This window comes from Varroa destructor, unplaced genomic scaffold, assembly GCF_002443255.2.
Source record: "Varroa destructor unplaced genomic scaffold, Vdes_3.0 BEIS01000006.1, whole genome shotgun sequence".
Lineage (NCBI taxonomy): Eukaryota > Metazoa > Arthropoda > Arachnida > Mesostigmata > Varroidae > Varroa > Varroa destructor.
In genome coordinates this window covers 18,876,190-18,896,980 of record NW_019211459.1, presented here as the reverse complement: position 1 = coordinate 18,896,980, position 20,791 = coordinate 18,876,190, and the positions used below count along the sequence as shown (strand labels likewise).

At 42.9% G+C, this 20,791-nt stretch overlaps 1 protein-coding gene across 3 annotated transcripts; it reads right to left on the bottom strand.

Moving 5' to 3' along the window:
* Positions 1–1,844: 1,844 nt before the first annotated feature.
* Positions 1,845–19,224, bottom strand: yps (Y-box binding protein ypsilon schachtel). Of its 3 annotated transcripts, XM_022810197.2 has the most exons (5): positions 18,974–19,224; positions 13,143–13,707; positions 12,654–12,826; positions 12,043–12,169; positions 9,420–11,840 (listed from the first exon to the last, which is right to left on the bottom strand). In XM_022810197.2, the coding sequence occupies exons 1-5, from the start codon at positions 19,059–19,061 to the stop codon at positions 11,837–11,839; spliced, it is 957 nt and encodes a 318-aa protein (XP_022665932.1). In that variant the 5' UTR covers positions 19,062–19,224; the 3' UTR covers positions 9,420–11,836. The 3 variants fall into 3 exon arrangements, with proteins under 3 accessions (XP_022665931.1, XP_022665932.1, XP_022665933.1); XM_022810196.2 differs by lacking the exons at positions 9,420–11,840; positions 12,043–12,169 and adding an exon at positions 1,845–8,681 and having other exon boundaries at positions 18,974–19,217; XM_022810198.2 differs by lacking the exon at positions 12,043–12,169 and having other exon boundaries at positions 18,974–19,202.
* Positions 19,225–20,791: the final 1,567 nt, after the last annotated feature.

Below are 20,791 nucleotides of genomic sequence, written 5' to 3'. Positions count from 1 at the left end.
CATTGTTATGTTTGTATTAAACAGTAACCGACACCTATCAAAGTATGTATTGAGCTGTTACAAGCAAATCCGGCGGCCTTTGAAATGGAGTAACTTGTGAACTAGTTGGGCTAGAATGATAATTCTTTGATATGTGTTAGAAGTACTATCCTTATTTCTATTGCTAGACTGTAGCGGGTTGAATACTCCTTTTCCAAATCCAAAAACTAATTACAGCATGCAGGTGAGTTCTGGCATTGTCATTTAGTAACCAGATTGTGTGCTTTCTATTGCCGTGCCAAGAGCCCACGAGCTTCTTAAAAAAGGTAAGACAGTGGGCTGCGTTCATTGTTTTATCTTAGCCATATATGGTTACAGGTAGACTTGATATCCATTGCAGATATTATCATCACTTTACGAACAAACTTGTGGACAAACTCAACATTGCTACCGAACTCAATTTCTCTTCAGAGCGACGCTATTCTCTTGCTTGGTTTCTCTTCAGCCGGCGCTAAGATTCAAACATGCCTCGTCTATGGCGACCGTATGCTCCAGGCCGTTTTTTGCCGATTGAAGTTCTGCTAAACGCACGTAAAATATACCACATGCATTTCTAACTGGCCCGAAGTTAATTCCCGTTTTTACCCAGTTCCCGCGTTTCTAGTGTTTAGGTTATAATTCTGTTCTAACAAGTGATGTGCCAGTTTTGGCCGATAGAGTCCTTGAATCTTAAGCTCTGCGTTCGTCGAAAACCTACTCGATTGCAGCAGTGCGTCCTTGTTCTTTGGATCCTCCTAATCACTTCTTCGCTAGTGTCCAACACTCCGTTCCTGAAACGTCACCACGGACCTTAAGGCCTCCTTACCTAATATCTTCACTGATCTTCAGTGAATTACCGCAGCGCAGTGGCCCTTGAGGAACAAAAACTTGACTACTCAGAGTTGACTTTTGAAGTTAAGAGGGACTTTTCTTTTTGAATCCAAATTTGAATACTTGAGTAAGCTCGGTTTTCACTCACAAACTCTTAGAGGACTGAGGTATTTATCATCCGAAGTTCGTTTGCTCGAGGCGTATAGTTTAAAAGTCATACAATATAAAAGTCTGACAGATTTGGCTATTACAGTTTACTAAAACATCACGAATAAGCTAATGAACTGAAAATATGCTGTTAAATGATGAGTATTGTTTTCATAAAATGTTGCAGAGCGCTGTGGACGGTGGCGACTGGCGGCGTCGTGAGAACGAGATATACTTACCTAAACAAAGTAATTCAAACAAAGTAAACGTAATTCAAAAAAATTGGGTCTGTTGACGAAATGAATGGGGCTACACTTCCTTTTATCGCGAAGTCGTATTTTTATTCGACCTAAGGTGATAAGTTAGTGAACACAAAAGGTCTCTAGATGGATGCACGAAATCCGTGCGTCCGTAGATCTCATAAGCAGTCCATAAGAACAGAAAACGAACAAGTTCCAATCCCTCCACATATACCACAAAGCCTTTTTTTTTTTAATTTCAGTGGTGTAGTTTATACCAATAAAAGAGGCGTATTGAAATCGTTAAATCGTACTCTTGTTTTGGTTAAAAAATCTACTATTATATTATAGAACTATATTATAAAACAATATTATTTGATAAAATCTACGAAGAAAAATTTGGCAACGACAGATTTTTGTTACACAGTTTTATAAAAAAAATTCTGTCCAAGTTTTCAGCATGCAAAAAATGAGATTGCAATTTTTATAGGGGTAACGAATTTAAACGTTTTTTTGTTTGTATCACATATATTTAATAGGCCTACGCAACGTTTCTTGTTCAAAGATAAAATTATTATCTGTATCAGTAATACTAATGAAAACGCTTGATTTTCGAAAATAAACTGCTTTTCCATACTTGTGCCCCTTAGAAACTTGTTTGGAAGGGAGCCGCGTTCCGGAAATGCAAACATTTATTTTTCATTTTTCAGTTTTTTGTCAAAGGTGTTGCTGGTCGTTTTTAACTCTTGCTCATTTTGTTGTTGTTGTTGTTGTTGTTGCGTGAGATGACCTGTTGTTGTTGTCGTCGTAAGTTGTTTCGTTTGGTTAATATCTGCGTGTAGTTGTCTTGACGGCATCTTTCGCGTCGCTCAACAATAGAATAGTTCAATTGCTATTCGTTCGGCTTTTGCGTTTGATGCTTGTGATGTTCATTTTTACTGTGGGTTTTAGATTCGTATGGTATATTGATTGGTAGTTGCGAGAAATATATATTCTGTAACAGTTTTTTTTATTAATTTGCATTGCTCTATGTATTTCAGAGTTTTATAGGCGTTGGCTGTCGCGGTCACCTGCGTCCTCTTCAGCATCAACAAGCTCGACCACTTCCTTTTCTAAATCAACTTTTGTTATGTTTTTGTTTTATTAAATCGGTATTTTGTTGTTGCTATCACGTTCTCTTACAGGGAGCCTCGACATTAGGTTCGTTAGTATTGTTGGTGATCTTATTGTTATCGTATTCATAACACACTTGGTTATATTTTGCTTAATTGGTGTTGCTCATTCGAAGATGTGAGTGGCTTTGCCATCTATGGATATCCTGTGCCTGCTCAGACTTCCCTGCTTAATCGTTGAGTTGATGTTCGAAGAGTATATTAAAGCGGAAGTGTCGAAGTTCCCAAGTATGTTGTGTTGAAGAAGACGCAGCCCCAACAACCCACAGATATATTCCTGGTACCCTTGTTAACTGTCTCTCTCGGTAAATTATATATGGTTATTTTTGCTTGGTATCTGCTGCTGTTTTGCTGGAGTCCGGACCTGCTGTTCTGCGTTGTGTTTCCCAGTCTAAATCCCAAGTGCGTGCAAAATAAGTACGACGCGTATAGGTGGGTACGGGACAGCTCTCGTTCGAGCAATCGTCTTCCGTCTACAAGATAATCGACTCAGCAGACGGCGTTCTCCGACAGCTGGCACTCCCTCATATATATATATATATATATATATATATATATATATATATAAGCTTTACAGGGAACCTTGGCAGGGGGAGTCAGCCAATATCGGATGAAAACTGTGAAAGCGGCTCGTTAGCGCGTGGGCGCCGTGGCAACGAGAGGTATTGGCCGCCCGTCTATCTAAACACAGACACGCGAACATACGATATGACGCATAAAATATGTAGATTATTATTATGGTTCATGATAAAATACATAATAGATAACCATGCGAGAGAGACTATACCGAAACCGTTATTATAGTTTACTGTTATTGGTAAACTACGATGTATCATTTTACGAGTATTGAATTGATATCGCAGTATTCAGTATAATAGAATAATCAATTCTGTCAGTTACCAAATAGATGAGATCAAAGCGATTTGATTGAATCAGTCTATTAACGTAATTTTCCTCGATTGTTTTCCTTATTGAAGACTTAAAGATTTTCTTCGTTATCTTTCTCGATATTGGCATTTATTGATGCGGTGTTTTGATTATCCATCAGAAGATTCGAGACTTTTGATTGTGTGTATTTTTTTTTGTTTCCTCTTTATGTGACATTGACGATTATTACCGTTGCGTTTTTATACCTTTTGTTTCTTAAGTCTGTTTGTTTACACTGTTTGATAGCAATAGGTTGATTGTTTGTTGGTAGGGTGGTTACGTTACGTACAGTACGTTATTATTTGTTTGTAATTTTTTTCAATAGTTGATTGATCAAGGCAAGCGCATCCGGTTCTTCACGAAGTCGAAGACCTTATCGTGTTTTCGTCCGCGTTCTGTATTCGGGCGTCGATCATTGTTGCTGCTTAGTCATTACCATCGCCATACGCTGTTGATTAAAAGGTCCTGTTGGGTTTTCTGTTGTCGTTCGAATATGTGGGAAAGCTTAGAACGATCCTCGCTATTTCTTGGTTGGGCTGTTGCTTGCTGTTTTGTTGCTGCTGTTCGATCTGTGTGGAGAGGTCTACAAGAGGTGAAACTCACTCGGTAAGCTTGTTTGTACTTCACGACTACTGACTGCAACGGTGGCTAGCGAAGGGCATCGCCACTATCACACTACAAATAGGTTGTGCCTGTATGCCTCGGTTTTTTCATGGGCCAGAAGTAGCAATAGCATCTCTTGATTTTACCATGGTAGTTGTTCTGTGAGACTCGCTGTTGGCTGGTTACCTGTACGTAAGCTAAGTCAGTCGGTTACTGACTTGTTCTCTTCGAATACTCTGTCTTTGGTCTGAATGCATTTGCGGTCAGTTCGCCGGCGCGCGCTCACGGCGTACGCAGGTTTTCCCATCTTTTGCCGGTCGTTTGGAAGAGCTAAATAGATGATGTATGATGCCGTTCCTGGTGGAGAGCAATCAGGATAGGCAGGAGGCTTCCGTTAGGTTCCCTCCAACTGGCCTGTCGCCGCACCTAAAATCGCTTGGTCCGTTGGTATCTTCACAGTCGTCATTTGCTTTAAGCTTCTGTTGCTGCTGCTTGGTCCGGATCATCTTCACCATCACAATCATCATCGTTTAAAAGGAGAGCCTGTAGATTGGTGTCTTCTGTAGTAGAATCTGTATGTTTCGTATAGTTTATCGATAGTTGTTTTGTCCTACTTTATCGGCGGCAGAGGGCGGCCAGGTCTGGGCCCGCGCGCCTCCGGAAACCGCGTACATACCAAAGGGAGATCAAAGTTCTCGGTTTGTCTGTTCATCACGACCTTTCTGGGAACATGGTTACCTTTTGTTGGGATGCGCTTGCCTTACATCGTTTTTATTTATTGTATATTTGATGGTGAAGTTGTAACACCCGGTCAGCACCCCGCCCGTCGGCCCTTCGCCGGTTCGACGCCGCGGCAAAACCGATGGCATCGCGAGCACAAGCTACGCCATACAGACGCGGATGCACAGTGTCCTACCAGACGGTTACCGTACGGCAATTGTCAGCGAACTGGGTTGACGGGCAACGGGTTTTGACGCGGTCTCGGCGGGTGTGCGGGCGGTACTCGATATTAAGTGGCTGCTTAGCTTGTTGTGTGGCTTGTTCTGTTTCTTGTTTGGCTATCGCGTGGTACAATAGATGCTTCTGTCCTGTTGCAGTTAGGAGCGGCCTTCGCCCGCTGAGGACGCACTGTCGGACTGTCGACTTCTCGAATATACACTAGCCAGCTAGCCAGCCTAGTTCGGAGGTAAAACCCTAGACAACGCCAGAAGCAAGATCCGGGATCACACTGAGCATAAAGAACATGCAATAACTATGCAAATATATAATGATTGCCAGATATTAGTATCAAATCCAATGTATCATTCTGTGCGTCATCTTCCGATCGGTTATTGGGAATCGTGCGCTATTCAACTTCGCAGTAATTTTTTTAGTGCTCTCATCATTTGTCGATTGCAGTATTTCTTCATAGCGTTAAAGGTCCTCAGCGGGCGTGCGCGCAGCGCGTACATGTTTGCATCATCATGGGCTGATTTCTATAAAGAGACATTTCACTGGCTCCTTCGATATTACCATCATTATCAGCGTAATCATTAATGTATGTATATCTTGTATTACATGTTCTTGTAGTGACTGACTGTCTGTTGATCGGGCTAATAGGTCTTACTTGTCTTTATTCCCTACGGCGATGCCGTCGCAGAGTTCCATGCGAAGTTAGTTTAGTTTTAAGGTCAATGTTGTTTGCCACATTCGTATATTCTTGACGACTAGCGAGCGGGCAGCGATACGTTAACAGATAGGTCAATTCGTCATTACCATGCAAGTGAGACACGCCAGATCCTTATAGGCTAGCAAAGCGGCTCATTGTGTTCATCACCCTTCTCAACCTTCTAATGAACGCCTAATCCGAAGTCTCGACTGACATGTGATTTATCTCACGACAAAATTTCCCTCTTCTGTTCACCGCTAGATCACTCTCTGGTTGTCTAAATGGAGCCTTAGCCAAGTGCGCGGGTCGATATATTCAAGCATGTTGTTGATATAAACCGCCTTTGGGGCGAAAATAGGAAGGTGCCTAGATAACGCCGTTGACGAGCCCCGAACGCTGTCGAAACGTTTATTTTTCGGCGGTAACAGCGGCATACGGCTTCTTTTTCGTCTGCTAGGTTCAACTCTGCGAAGCGGCGGATCGCACGGCGCTACTGTAACAAAGATTTAATGTGCGATACTCCTTACATGATAATAGGATAGTAGTAGTTTGCACGCTGCCGCGGTTTGGCTCCTGTTTGTTTCGATATATAGTTAGATATTATTATTTGCTGCTGCTGCAGCAGTATTATCTCAATAGCACATTGACAGATGTGTTCTGATACGCTTGGTATAGCTTAACATCACTGGTTTGTGGTGCTCAATATAGTAAGATTTATGATATCACCATTAGTCGTGATAGCAGTAATTACAGGTATATCTGATAGTTGTAAGCTGGAGCTTAGGCAGAGGATGGACATTGTATTTGATATCGTAATTACATTTGTTTCTTCGTTTTGTCTAGGACGTTTTCATGGTAAGTTGGTGACACATATCTGTTTTGCTTGTTGCTGCTGCTGCTTATAAATCTATTTTCGTATTATTGTTATTTGTTGCCCGCTACGATTAACATGGTGTGACATAGAGGACATGTATAGTAGTGGAGGCAGTTTGCTCGGCATTTTAAATTGTTATCCGATGCGCGGGCTATTTTTGATGCGATTACTGGTTATTGTTTGTTGCACGCTACGTTCCGTTGTTGTCACCCGCCATTGGCTTACAGTACAGCCATGGCGGACATCATACCAGCCAACTCGGCAAGTAACGTGCTACACAAACGAATAGTTTGTCTAGTGCACAGGGACGTCACCCGGCGCGGCGCGGGTTTGAACGTTGTCACGTATATATATTCTTATCGTTACTACTCGTGTTTATATACTCGGCTTAGATTTTATAAAACATCTCTACTGTCAACCAGCTCAGGTGTTCGCGTATCAGTCCGTGGGAGGGAAGCCATGATGAGTTGACATACATGAGACTTCGAAATGTCGGCAGCGTTGTAAGTGTAGAAGTTATATCGTATTTTCGATTTGCGGTAATGTATCAATTTGAGGGTAATGATTGTTGCAGTAGTGTTCATAGAGCATTGTCTCTCTTCCTCAATATCGACATTTGTTGAACTATTCTTATATTTGACATTTGCTATACGGTATACACAACGCTTTCTGTTTTTGTTACTGTTGTAACTATTATCATCAACCGTCATCATTATGGCACTAGCGTGGTTGCATGCCCTGTCCAACGTTGATAATTGAGCTCCTGATACGAGCCAACTCAGCTTTTGTTCAGCTATTCCATTTCTTAAAGTAGATAGCATCGATGTTTGTTTTTTTTTTTTGTTATTCAGCAATGAATGTTAAGTTTTTCGTTTCTTTCTAGCTGTCAGCTTTGGGAGGGGGGAAGGGGTATACCTGGCAGTCAGTTAAGTAACCCCCATATTACGATACGCACAGATATGAGTTGTAGTAATATGTATGCGTCAAACAGCTTCTACTGGTGTACAAGTATGCAGCAAGTTGGTAATAAGTAATAATACGGTGGTGTTTGTTATTTTTTCTTTGTTGCTTGATTGGACCCGGGGGATATCGGTGCATGGACAGATTGAACGATCATTGTTCGCTCGATGTATTTCGAAAAATTCCGTTTGCGTCTTTAGAAAAGGCGGTCACGTTTGTCGCATCGTCGCTATTCACATTGCCGATGTGTGCAAAATGACGGCACTAGCCCTGTGAAAGTGTTGACGTCCTGACAAATCAGGGCCATTTTATTCATCATTGATCGCTCAGTCTATCCATTTGTGGATTCTTATTTGATTGGTCATCTCGTGTTCGTGGGGGCATGCAGAACTAAATCTTCTGTTTTATCACTGAATCATCACCTTTCTGCTTTCTTCATTCTATATTCCTGCTTCATGCTAAGCATCTATACCTCCTTTTTTCCTGTCGTTCTTCATTTTCACTGAATGCGCCATTGCCATATTCTTTTATTTGTCCGATCCACTCGTTGTTTAGTCCTGTTCTTTGAACTCGTTTCTTCCAAGTCATTTGGCTTCGACCAGTCAGTTTTCTCGGTGTCGTTTCCGTGTGAATTAGGTGGATGTTGAAATTATGGTGAAATTGATTTCTGTTGTTGCTGCTGCTGATGTTAGAATTATTGTTAATGTTGCTGTTATTACCGTCGTTCCTCGTTATTATATTCTGTGCTTGATTTTGCCCTGTCTTCAACAACCAAGGGATCGCCAAGGAAATGCTGTTCCGACGACAACAGAGGTGACAAGCTGCGCGTTCGGCGTACTACCTGCCCGATGCACCCGAATGCCTCCGGTGGCATCCATCCTCTGACCGCCAAGTGGTGCTTGTTCGCTAGTAGTAATAGAATTGATCTTTTCTCGTCTTTGCGTCTCTGTTTATCGTCGAATGCACCGAACTGGACGATCGGGGCTGGCCACACACCACTACGCTGATCTACTGCTTCGTCTGCCCCCTCAACTAGTTGTCGCCGGCATCGCCGTTGTGATCCTTTGGGCCTCCACGTCCACGAGGCGGGCCTCGTCCACCGCCGCCACGTCCAGATGGTCGTCCACCGCCTCCGTTGCCACCGCCGTAACCTCCGGAGCGGGGAGCGCCACCACCACCCCGGCGTGGGCCTCCGCCACCTCCTCGGCCGCCACGTCGCGGTGGCCTGTCACCATCATCGCGATCTCGGTCACGGTCGCTTCCTGCAATTCGTCATGATACGAACGCCAAAGTACACGAAACAAATACAATGGAGAACACAAGAACACCGCAAGCTATAGACAAGGATCAACGACAAGGCCACACTTCTTACACTAATAATATTAGCAGTATTAACGAACAATCGAAAGCGATGAGGATCGCAGAACATGCGCGTACATAGGTTTATGTATGAATATAACGATGAAGCTTAAGATACATTTTTTTTTAGAAACCATATTCTATAACGAAGATAATTATGACTACCAGGCATCATATATATATATCATATTATACATATAGTGGGGATCTTCTTGTTTTAAGTCCACAGCGCTACCGGCAGAAGGGGACAGACACACTATCGATTGATGTACCACAGGCATCATTTATAAAAGTACTTGCATTTTGTAATCATAGGTGACTTTAGCACTGCGAGTAACTCCAACTATATGCTTATATACTAATCTGTATGATATATTTTCTAATAATCATCAAAACAATTATAAAATATTTTATAAGTTATACTGATGCAAAATTACAGCTGAAAACTTTTCAAAGGTCAACGATGATTGCTGTGTACATAAGGGAAACCCCACCTTCATTAAGTCGCCTATTTGAGCCTGAATTTTTTGGTTAGCCAGACCATATTAGAGCCAGATTGTATTGGACCTTTATTACTTGCTACGTATATCAACATCTACACATACCAATTAATAATAACCTAAGAAATAATCCAGAGTACGTAGATGTTCGTTGTTCCAACAATTGTTTATTCACTTTTATAAGTATTATCTCTAATTAAGGACGATATATCATCGGAAACGGCTTTTTTAATAAAGAATCGAAAAGACCGTGGTCCAAAATACTCATTTAAATTTCTTTGTTTTTATGCGAAATGTTTTTTTATTGATCGTTTTGCAACAAATTGCTTATTTTTTTGATCGAAGTCGTATTAACAGGAACCAAATGCAAACACGTACATGAATTGAGAATTGTGTCAGTTCACAAATAGTTTATGTTATAAAATTTTTGTAACTAATCCAATTTTGCTTATCAAAATGCTCTATCTTTCTGCCGTTGCACTTCCTAGATGGGCAAAGGCGAAACTGTTGAGTATAATAACCAGGAAACCTTCCGGAGTTCCTACCTCCGCGTTCACACGTCACAACTGTTGTTAGGTATAAAAAAGGAATAAAATGCATATAAACGAAGTTGTATTTCGTCAAGAAGAGCTATTGCAGAAGTATCTATCACAATATATACACAATGGTGAACCCGTAGTGTAAACGTATAAAATAAAAACTAAGGCACGCTCGTGGTTAGCCTGGGCCCCACGCACACGCTCACTCCGCTTGATCCACATTCACGCTCGCAATCGTTATTGAGGCTCATTATTGGTTTCTATTTTGATATTTACGTAAATAGTGGTAATAAAAAGTACTGTTCTCTGAGTCTTTGTTTAAGTACATCATTATAGACGTTTGCTGGCAAAGATTTCGCATCTGGTTGATTCCATGTATTAATAAAAGTTAACATTTTTCCGCTTGATAATTGTTTTTTCTTTGCTTGCTCAAATAAATCGCATGTTGTCGAGAATACGAATCGATTATGTGATGCGATAAAAAAAACTAGGCCAGCATGGCGCCCCCTTTATTGACGACGCTTTGAACACGAGGGGCGCACGCAACTGTTGCGTTTGACGACCGCCGACGAGGACGGAATACCGCTGCGCATTTCCAGTCACCGCTATGATTATCAATCCATCAATCAGAAGCCTTTAAGTGTCCGTCGAAAATTGCTCAGGTTGCGCTGCACAAATCGTGTGTGCTTCTCTAAGCACCTAACACCATTTGTGTTTGCTGTTTTGACTATTTCATTAAATTTAAATTTTCGCGCCGTGCGCTTCAGGTTACCAGGATATTGCAGTGTCCGTGTGATGGTAATCGTGTATTAGTAGTAATAAGAAAATAGTTGATGGTGATACTCGGTGGTGATCGATGGAGTTGTGGTGTAAATAATTGTAGAAGTTTTGGCCGTTGTACTTTTTATTTGCGTTTCCTCTTTTATGGGAGAACACATTGTAAACCCATGACAGAACACCTAACAGACAACTTGTCACATGGCGATGATGATGATCAGTCACTGCGAGAAGCAACCACAGCAGAGACGAACTGTGCTTGCAAAAAAACTAAGTTTTGTATTTCGTTTTAAGTTAGATTGCATAATAATGGATAATGCATTGCATTGTATTGTGCACATTTGCAGCAATTCAATGCTGTTCCTTTTGTTCTTATGTAAATTAAGCTGTGTTTAGCTAACTCGTAGTCCACTGGCGTGTCACAAGCTCCAAGTAATACAGTGACACTGTTGGTAGATATCTCCGGGTTGCACCCGTCATTGTTGCTACCCCTGCTGATTTATATTAAAGTAAAAAGTTTGTTAATGTACCCTTATAACCCACTTGGCATATCAGTTGATGGCACTTTCATACGCAAACAGACCTATTAACACAGGTCATCCCATTAGGTATGAAAACACGCAACAGCGATCTCTACGTACCCCTCCTTTTTCTACGTACCACCCCCCTTCGGTGTATACTGTATCGCTGTTTGCATGATTGCAGACATGCCAATCTCACTGGATCTCTTATCACAATGATAACGTTATTCGGTTTTAGAAATAGCGGACAGGGATAATTAACGGTAGTCGTGTGTAATAGCCGTTACGATTGTCGGATTATTTAAATAGCTCGAATAGAGGCGGTAATTTGGTATTTCGTTGGTTTCCCCCATGCAAATCTATTTTTCGTGAGACTTTTCCTTTTATAATACATGTCGTGATAATCATCATATTTTTTTTTATCGCCATCATCACCATCGTCATTAATAGTCATCAATCATCGGGTGGTCAGAGTAGGCTGAGTGACCAGACGAGAGGATGTCACAGCGGAGCGGCCTTGACACAATCGTATTTTTACGCGTACGGCTCAACACCATGGGCACGCCACATCAAAGGCGCGTCAAAGATAGCTTTCTCTCTGTGGTCTCACTCTCGTTTCATTGGTTGCGGCCCTCTGAATCGCATGGGCCTTGGCGGGGGGTCGCTTAGCTATTCGGTAGCTTGTTGTTGATTCTCGGCATCATTGACATACCTGCCGTCTCTACCTTCTCAGAGATACACACACAAGAGGAGAGAGCCAAAAAACAGAACGGAAAACAAAACAAAATCAACAACACGAAAAATTTAACGAATTTACGCTACGAACAATTTCAGTGGAGAGGAAAACGAAGAACGCGGCAAACCAAACCAAGATCAAAAGCAATAATGGGAGAAGAAGCGGCTGGCCTCTTAAGACCAATTCCGGACCTTCCTGGCAAAGCTGGATGGCCATAGCGTACACAGCAACGAGTACATCGACGGCTGAGGTTAGTACTCATAGTATAGCAGTAGCTTATTTCTTCAGGCGTATTCTTGAGAAAGCCCATTAGGAACTCTGTAGAAGATACACAATTTAGTAAAAAAAACGATAAGAAATAGGGTGATACCGAGTACAAAGTGAGCGAAGCCAAAACACATTGTAAAAACGTTTAGTATCTACCACACACTGCCTCACACGTACACAGGGGGGGGGGGGGTGACGACCTTGAGGGTGGTCAATTGATTATGACAGCATTGATTATGAGCCACTATCTAATGACAGTAATTGATAGTCCTTGCTGCGGACAACAAGCTTCCTATTCGACGTATCCTCAGTAGCGAACCTTACGTCGTTGCGCGTTAACCCCTTAGATGCTTCCCCATCACTACTGAACACCATACACCATTCGGTTCACTGATAGTTTCCAAGGTCGCTAGACCACAGTGACCTGTGTCCTGAGTATGAATTTTCTGTTTCCGATGCATATTGAGTATATCTTATCTAATCAATGTATTGCCGATACATTCCTTGGAATGATTGGAAGTTACGTGTTACTAACCTCCATCGTAGTCGTTCTCGTTATCGGAGCGGGGGGGCCTCCTGGTCGGTGGTCTTCGGTTTCCGCCACCACCACCACCGCCGCGACCGCCACCTCCGTAGCCGCCGCCGCCGCCACTTCCATAGCCACCCCCGCCGCCACCACGACGAGCGCCTCCGCGGCCGCCACCATCCCTGTAATCATTTGCCGGGATTATTTGATGGTGCGAAATTAACAGTTTCCGCGGGTATCACAACAATTCCAGTGATCATAAAAATATCAATTGCAGATGTGGTCTGAAGCTCAAACATTAGTGACCGCAGTAAGGTTATCTTAAGAGAAAAGGAGGCGGAGAAGTGAGACGATTCATGCTAAGAATATGACTTCATGCGAGTTACGGCTAAATGTTATATCAATATCACGACCATATAATAGGAAATGTAGCTACAAAAGCTAAATCAAACGTACCGACAATAAATGGCAAGAAACTTAACAGCTGCAGCACATTACCTTCGCGGCGCGTCGCCTTCGCCATCATCATCATCACGTCGCCTTCGTGGAACGGGCCTCATGCCGCTAGAGCGGAAACCACCACGGCCTCCACCGCCTCCGCGTCCGCCACGGGTTCCGCCAGAGCGACGGTTAGGCGCAGACTGTCGGTCGCCACCGTCGTCGTCTTCGTAGCCTTCTTCTTTGTCATCACCTTTGCCCTGGCCCCGTCGATCCCTTGGCGGACCTCGACGCCTTTGCGAGTATCTTCCGCCCTGGCCGCCACGGAAGCCCTGTCCCCCACCACCGTTACCTCCGCCACTGCGACGATTAGCCGCGTACGGACTGCCCTGGACCGGGGCACCGTCCGGTCCAGTAACATTTGATGCCTCGTTGCCCTTTTCTCCGAGGACAACATCGAATTCTACATCTTCACCTTCGCCCACAGAGCGAACTGCCTTTTGCGGATTGTTCTTCATGATGGCCGTCTGGTGGACGAAGATGTCCTCCTTGGTATCGCTTCGATTGATGAAGCCATAGCCGTTCTTCACGTTGAACCATTTCACCGTGCCGCGGACGCGCTCCGCTAAACAAATTCAAAAGTCCAAGAAACGGGAAATGCAAAATAAACACTACGATTTCGCTTAAAAGAAACCAGTCTTAACCATGCTATATTTCGGATTTTATATTTAGTCAGTAGCATTGTTTGTCTCCAGGAGGAACCTGTCTTTTAACCCGCGGAGACCATAACTTAGGTTATTGAGATTTCTTAATCAAACGCCCTTTGGCAACAATAAGTTAATTTTGCCGTGCGCAAACTACTGATCTCTCTAAATTTCAACAATCGGGACATGAAGAAAATCGAAGAAAATCGGAGTCGGACTAAAAAAATCTCAAGATTTCAATTACAATTTTTTACAAAGAGGCGGGACAAGACGGTTCAGTCCACATACCTATGGTAACTCCTTTCCCTGACAGGTGGAGCCTGCTTAAAGCTAATAGGCAACACTTGACGTGTTCGTAACTTCGATATGTCGACAAAACAGATCCGCTTCGTCGATTAGAAAAGTATACGAGACGCAGATGGGGTCAGCGAACGGATGACTAAACGAAGGAGTAGAAGAGTCAATAACAAAACGAACAAATGATCAAACGGGCCCGTTAGTTCGAAGCGATGTCCGCAATGGACATGGATAAACAACAGCTGTAAATGCTCATTAATATTATGCGTCTTAAACACTTCTTGCGCTGTTTTTCGCTTGTCGTCGAAGTTGCCGTTTGTGCAGAACTTTGATAACGCAGAGTGTTTACTTTCAGCTTTACTAGCACAATTGCGTTTATCACGCCTATGCATGAAACTATGGAGGCAGCTGACGTCTGAATCGTCATAGAAAAACGTTCATGCAGTAAATAGCAGTCATATCGAAATGATAATTACGTTGCTATAGTTACATTAGTTGTAGCAACAAGCTACATCTTTGTAGTGACAGCATTGGCATGGCGTCGGTAAAGCTGGCCAGTGCTTCAGCCGCCACTGCTATTTTCCAACCTATATTGCGCTATACTTAGCACCACACATACAGACACACGAAACAAAAACGGTAGGAACTACAGCCTCCCATCGAAGAAGTAGGACGAAGCAATAGGAATATAGTAGTAGCAGATGCTGTGTTCGCCAGTGGCAACTTCAACGTAGCCCATTGAATGGTTTACACACAGACCCAAACCAACTTCAACGTAGCCCACTGAACGGCTTACAAACAGACCCAAACCGACCAACTGGTAAAGTTTTCTCCCGTCGTCTGTTGCTTCTACCAGCCTCCTCCCCCCTTCCCCTCAGTGATCATACCCTTATAGGTGGCGCTTCTGTTACGACTTCTCTTATTTTTTTGCACGTTCCATGTTGCAACGTTACCGACTCGATCACAAAAATAATCGCGGCGGCAGTAGCAGCGTTTACCTGGAGTGAAATCACTCTTCCTGAAGAATGAACAAGTGGCATGCCGTCCTCCAGCGACCAAATAGCCACAATCGTCGACAAGCAACTTCCCTTTCATGCTCTGGTTTCCATCTTTAATCACAGTTGCTTCTGCTGCAGCTGCAGCCACAGCAACAACTACAGCTGCAGCTATTCTGTAACAAAATAGAGCTACAAAAGCTGATTACCGCTGCCAGTACAATTGTTGCCATTATTCATGGCCACTGTGTGGCGGCATCTCACGTCACCATCAACTGCGCACTATGTCAGGATTGACCCGTAACCAAAAAACGCCTGAAATGCCCACTGCTGGCAACAATCGCCGCTAGATTCATTGGGCAACTTAGTTAGTGCGTTTTAGGGGAGCATGTTTTCATCAAGATTTCATCGAATCCAAGAAGTTGCAACTGCCAACTGATGACGATATCATCCTAGAACCTGTTGAGGATTGGTTTAGTATATCGTCTGGCTTTTTTTTTGGTCTCATGTGGATACCACACAACAAACTCGACATTATAACAGATGGTACCATGAAATTCCCGCGTGTTACGAATTGGGGCAGGCCAAACACAAGCTTTTTTGATACGATGTAGATGTTTTCGATTTAACAATTTAAAGCGTATTTCCCTAACCTTATGTGTGTTAACTTAAATATGTGTGTTAAGATGCTATGACCTTACTATCGAAGATTTTAGTTAGTTATGGCTTCGAGGTTCCGTTTCAAACGACGTCAGAGGTGTAGGTAACTTAGGGAACGATTCGTGGACAGATCCGTTACATACGCTTTTACACGAATGAATGAATTATACGTAATATCTGCACTCACAACGAAGACTTTGCCTGCATTCTGAACTAATCAGGACTTTCGATAGGTTACATTAATAGCTTAACCACAGTAGGATTCAATAAAAAAGTAAACCAAGAACAGTTTTGCACAGAATAATCCAAATGAAGCGATATCTCGGGTTTGCGTTCCCTTCAAGCAAAAGCTGTAAAGCCGGAAATCATTCCCTCGCGCCGCCTTTTCGTTGTCTATTACAATTACCTATAACCGTTCGGGTGGCACTAACCCATTAGATATCTTCAGCTATAGAACGCTGTAGCTATTCGCATTGTAACCGTTTGGGGTCAGTAAGTGTTAGCGCCCTAGCTATTTCTTCTTTACGAATACCGCCATACTTCCATCGGCAGCGGTGTCGTTCGCAGAACGAACATCAACAGGCTTGCCAGTAGCCGGCAGCACAGCAACTGGTACTAACTATCATTACTTCCTAACCCAAATGCACTATAGACTACCTATACCATTTCACTTTTAGTCATCAGACGCTCAGCGGCACGAACCTTAGCAAACCAGACCAGACCAGGCCACGCCACGCTAGATCGGCTGAGGACCAACGGTGCCATGTTCTCTGCTTCATTCAGCACCGCTGAGCCAGCTACATGGCTCACAGCTGTTCGTAGCACCGGCAGACAGAGAGTGACAATGGCAATATCAGATCACGCTGTCGATTTCGCCACCGCCGCCGCGGCGTTCTACGAGAGGTTGTTAATAATGTTCATGCTGACGGGAGGTATTGGCCGCAAACCCATAGCATCGTAATAATAATCAGGGAGCCAGAAAAGTTAACAAGCAGCGGGCAAACGGCAAAATGCAAGAGAAGATGATTATTCTTTTGTCGCTGGCAGCGCTGATGATGATGATACCAGCTAGAGCGATGTTAGCAGCAACAGCCATAGTGAAGACAAAACAGCGATAACAGTAACAGTAACCAAATCAAATTTTTTCAAACACTAGCGCAGGGTCCAACCGTGACGAGCCCGAGTCAGTCAATGGATAGGTACATCACTGTCGCAACTATTATTATCATCACCAACAGATTACATCATTTTTTACTACTTGTCACTATTTAAGCGTTCATGTCGACAATTGCTGAAGCTAAACCGGCGCCTCTCATTGTTACTACATTTTTTTAAAGAGGTTTTTTATATTCAGTAGTCAGTTTGTTTCTAACAGCCGTTCACATTGTAACAGCACAACTAAAAGCGGCACAGTTCGAGGCAAGAGATCGCAGCACCACCATTCGTTGGCTGGTTTCAATAATTTCGGCCCCATTATGCTCTCAGATATACTACATCTAACCTCGAATAAACCGTAATACAGAAAGTAATTCCGGCGACTAAGGTTAGTAACTCATATCGTCAGATCTATTATACAACGCCAGAGGGTAGCCACACAAAAAGACATTGGATTCTAATCAATGTCCCCCTATTGAGACCATGAAGTCAAATGTAAAGCGCCGCTATCACCAAGCGAACGACCAAATCCAAACCGCGTGCGTGTCATTAGTTACCTACTATGGTTCGATTACTGCCCTCCCTCTATCCCGCGCATGTTCAATAACGCGACAACTCATGGGCCGGAGTGGCATTAGCACGCTATGGTAACATCGTGCTTACAAACGCGGATCCTCCTCCCTCGAGCTCTTAACTATAAGCTAAACGAATCATCATCACCGCCACGCACGACACAGCAACGCCAGCCGCTGCGCCGTCAAAAGCGGACTCCTGGAAATAGAACGGAACGGTAGCGTGACGAAGATCCAATGAACGAGTTTAGCGATGATGACACGGTGTCTGTATGAACAAGCTGTGCTTCTAATATGTAGCCATCGCCACTGCAATATCAACCTCCTCTGCGACCGAGTTAGATAAGCAGCCGGCACTGAGGAGGTACGCGCACAGCTGGGACACGTGGTGATCAGTGCTCAATTCGATGGCTGGACAGTGGTAGCAGCCTCACATACGCGAAGAGTCGACACTCTTCGTTATGGACTGTGAATTGCGGCCATTGCAATTGAGCCACAGCGTGCAATCTGTATGATTTATAGGTGTACAGTCACATTTTGGTAAAAGCAAAGTAGTACAAGATCCACTATGAACAGACTATACGTATCTCACTTGATATGAGAGATACCGCAGCTGTATATCAAACAGAACAGTCAATCAGCCCTAGTTTTTACAAAATGAAAATGAATGTTGGACTCTGACCGAACACCGTAGTGTCACGCATGCTGCTACTGTCGCTACTACCGGTATTACGTAGATCATCGCTTAACAAACACGCGCATTCCGTGACATGAAAGGGCGGAATACATTGACGAAAGACGAGTCCTGGGCATGTTTACAAAAAAAGAGCAGTTAGCCCCCTACGAACAAGCCAGGAATAAAGGAATGGAAAGTAAATTCGGCGCCGAAGTCTCTCGCCGCCCTCTAATACTATTCAAGGTAATACACACTTGATGGGGACTAGTATGAAGAGGTTCATTGACTTTGAGCCTATCGTGTATCAAGCGATTCAGCGTTTCAGTGGTCGTGGGTATTCTGCCTGGACACAATGGCGCGAAGTTGGTACCAAGGCTAACTCCCAAGCAAGCCCAAGGCGTCACCTGAACGCCCGCTTTTCTATTAAGACACATCCACATATATATATATATATATATATATATATATATATACATGAACAGATAGATAGAAACATACAAACATAGACCTCAACGAGCGGCAAATCTATGGAGAACACCGGGGAATTAGGAGAATACACTGAAGGGACAAGTCTTAAGAACTGAACGCTAAGTTCTATCGAACGTTATAATCGCAGTAACAAATGCATGCAATTTCGTATATCGCATAAATTGCCCGACTCATAGTAACAGCAGCAAGATCGCCGCTTCGTTGTTCTGAGGAGTCTCCCATATAAAAATGGTGGTTGAAAGAACGCTAATGCTATTCTATGGGACTGAACGAGTCCTAGGTAGCCGGCGGCTATCAAACAGCCGAAACTTTGAATTTTTTTAAGAAAATACGCAAAACTTACCGATAACTTTTTTTGGCTGTTGGTCCTGGGTGGCCTCCTTGTTCTCAATATCGCTTTGCTGCTCCGCTGGCACCGCCGAGTCCGTCATGATGACCGAATTTGTGTTTCAGACGACCAGGCTCCCTTTGCAGCTCTCCAGGTGGTACCTGTTCCGGACCAAGCAACGCCCTGTCTCGATGGCCAAACTTCGTTAGGCTTACATCAGCTTGGAGAGGAGGGTAATTTTCGAAAGTATAACGTCCTTTTTCGTAACCTATTTCTAACAGGCACCGATTAGTACACAAAAGTTACTAAAAATTAGTTTTGTTTACCAAAGAATATATTTATTAGTTAAGAAAACTACGATCGAACTTGATTAGGCTTAAGGGCTGATTCGAATTGGAGCCAAAGTAGGCGCTTGACTTGATGCTTTTTGCCAGCCGACAGTCTGATTGCCCGCCAAAGTCAGAATGCTTAATAGAAGGCTGGATTTGTTCGTCGACTGGATTTTCTAGTAATTTTCGTTTTATAGAGTCGTATTAAAAATGTTTGTCTATATCGCTATACTGTTAGAAGGTAGAAGTTGCAAGAAGATACGAATGTGCCCAAAGAGATCAGTAGTGGCTTTCATTAAATGATAACACAGTTGTTTCTAAATTACTTTTAAGATTAAAAATTGTGGTAGCCTAATAGAGATACGAAGATCTTAGAGCTGGTTGTGGTTTGTGACGGATTGACTTGATGTACAAATTACATAAACTCACCATTCTTATATGTAGATTTAGATACGATAACATAAAGATCATGATCACCATTTGGTTAAGCTGACCGCCAGCTGGAACTGTCTGGTTACCAGCTATAAGCCAAACACAAATCTCGGGGCGGGAAATTGAAAAGTTTCTGCTTTTCGACGACAACTAGTTTTTCAACTTACGTTTCAAACCGTTTACGCTATGTAAGAGACACTCTGCATGCAATCTAACAGACGCCTCTACTGTTTTCATTTATTGTCTACGGAACTAACAGTCGTATTATGATTAGAATATTATACGTATAACTGTCTCAGATTAGCGGCAGTTGCCGCGAAGACTATCAGACAGAAGAATTCGCATCAAGGCATAGAGGTGCAGTGATTGTCTTAACAGAACTGCCACTATCTGCAGCGTTCGACCAAACACTTCCCGCGCGTCAGCAAATTTGTTTTATATAAATGTCTCTATATGAGGCATGTGTTCATATCGTAATGTCTAGAAGTGGACAGCAAATTTTCCCTATGAATTAAAATGGCCTATAAATTATTGCATTATGATTCTAATTGGCGAACGTACATTCATGAGGGTTTTGAGTTCCGTCAGAGAAGATTTGAGATCTCGGCTCCTTCCTTATTGAATTGCTCATGTGCTGTTACGATTAAAAAAGACACCCGCCTTTTCTGCTATGAGGTACCACAACTAAATTACGTTTATCGTATTTTTAGATGTTTATGAATATTTTAATTCTGAAATAAGAAGAGCAATTTTTTCACGGGTCGAGTGAAACTCCTGTGATTAAGTCGTAGAAATAACGGAGCAGGTGAGAAGGTAGGAACTGCAATCTCGATTGAAGCAGCACTCTGGAACATTGTAACTGAATGGCAATTTTATGTACGTTATTGGCACAATTTGGATCGAATTTCTGTAACACGTAATGTCGAAATAATAAACGAACAACCTAACTATGTTTGTACACAGTCTAAACTGAGAGAAACTATACGTATGCACACAAATATATTCAACAGACTATTAATGGCTTTGCTTCTATCTTTGCTTTTTAATAATATGACGAAGCATCTACAAATTT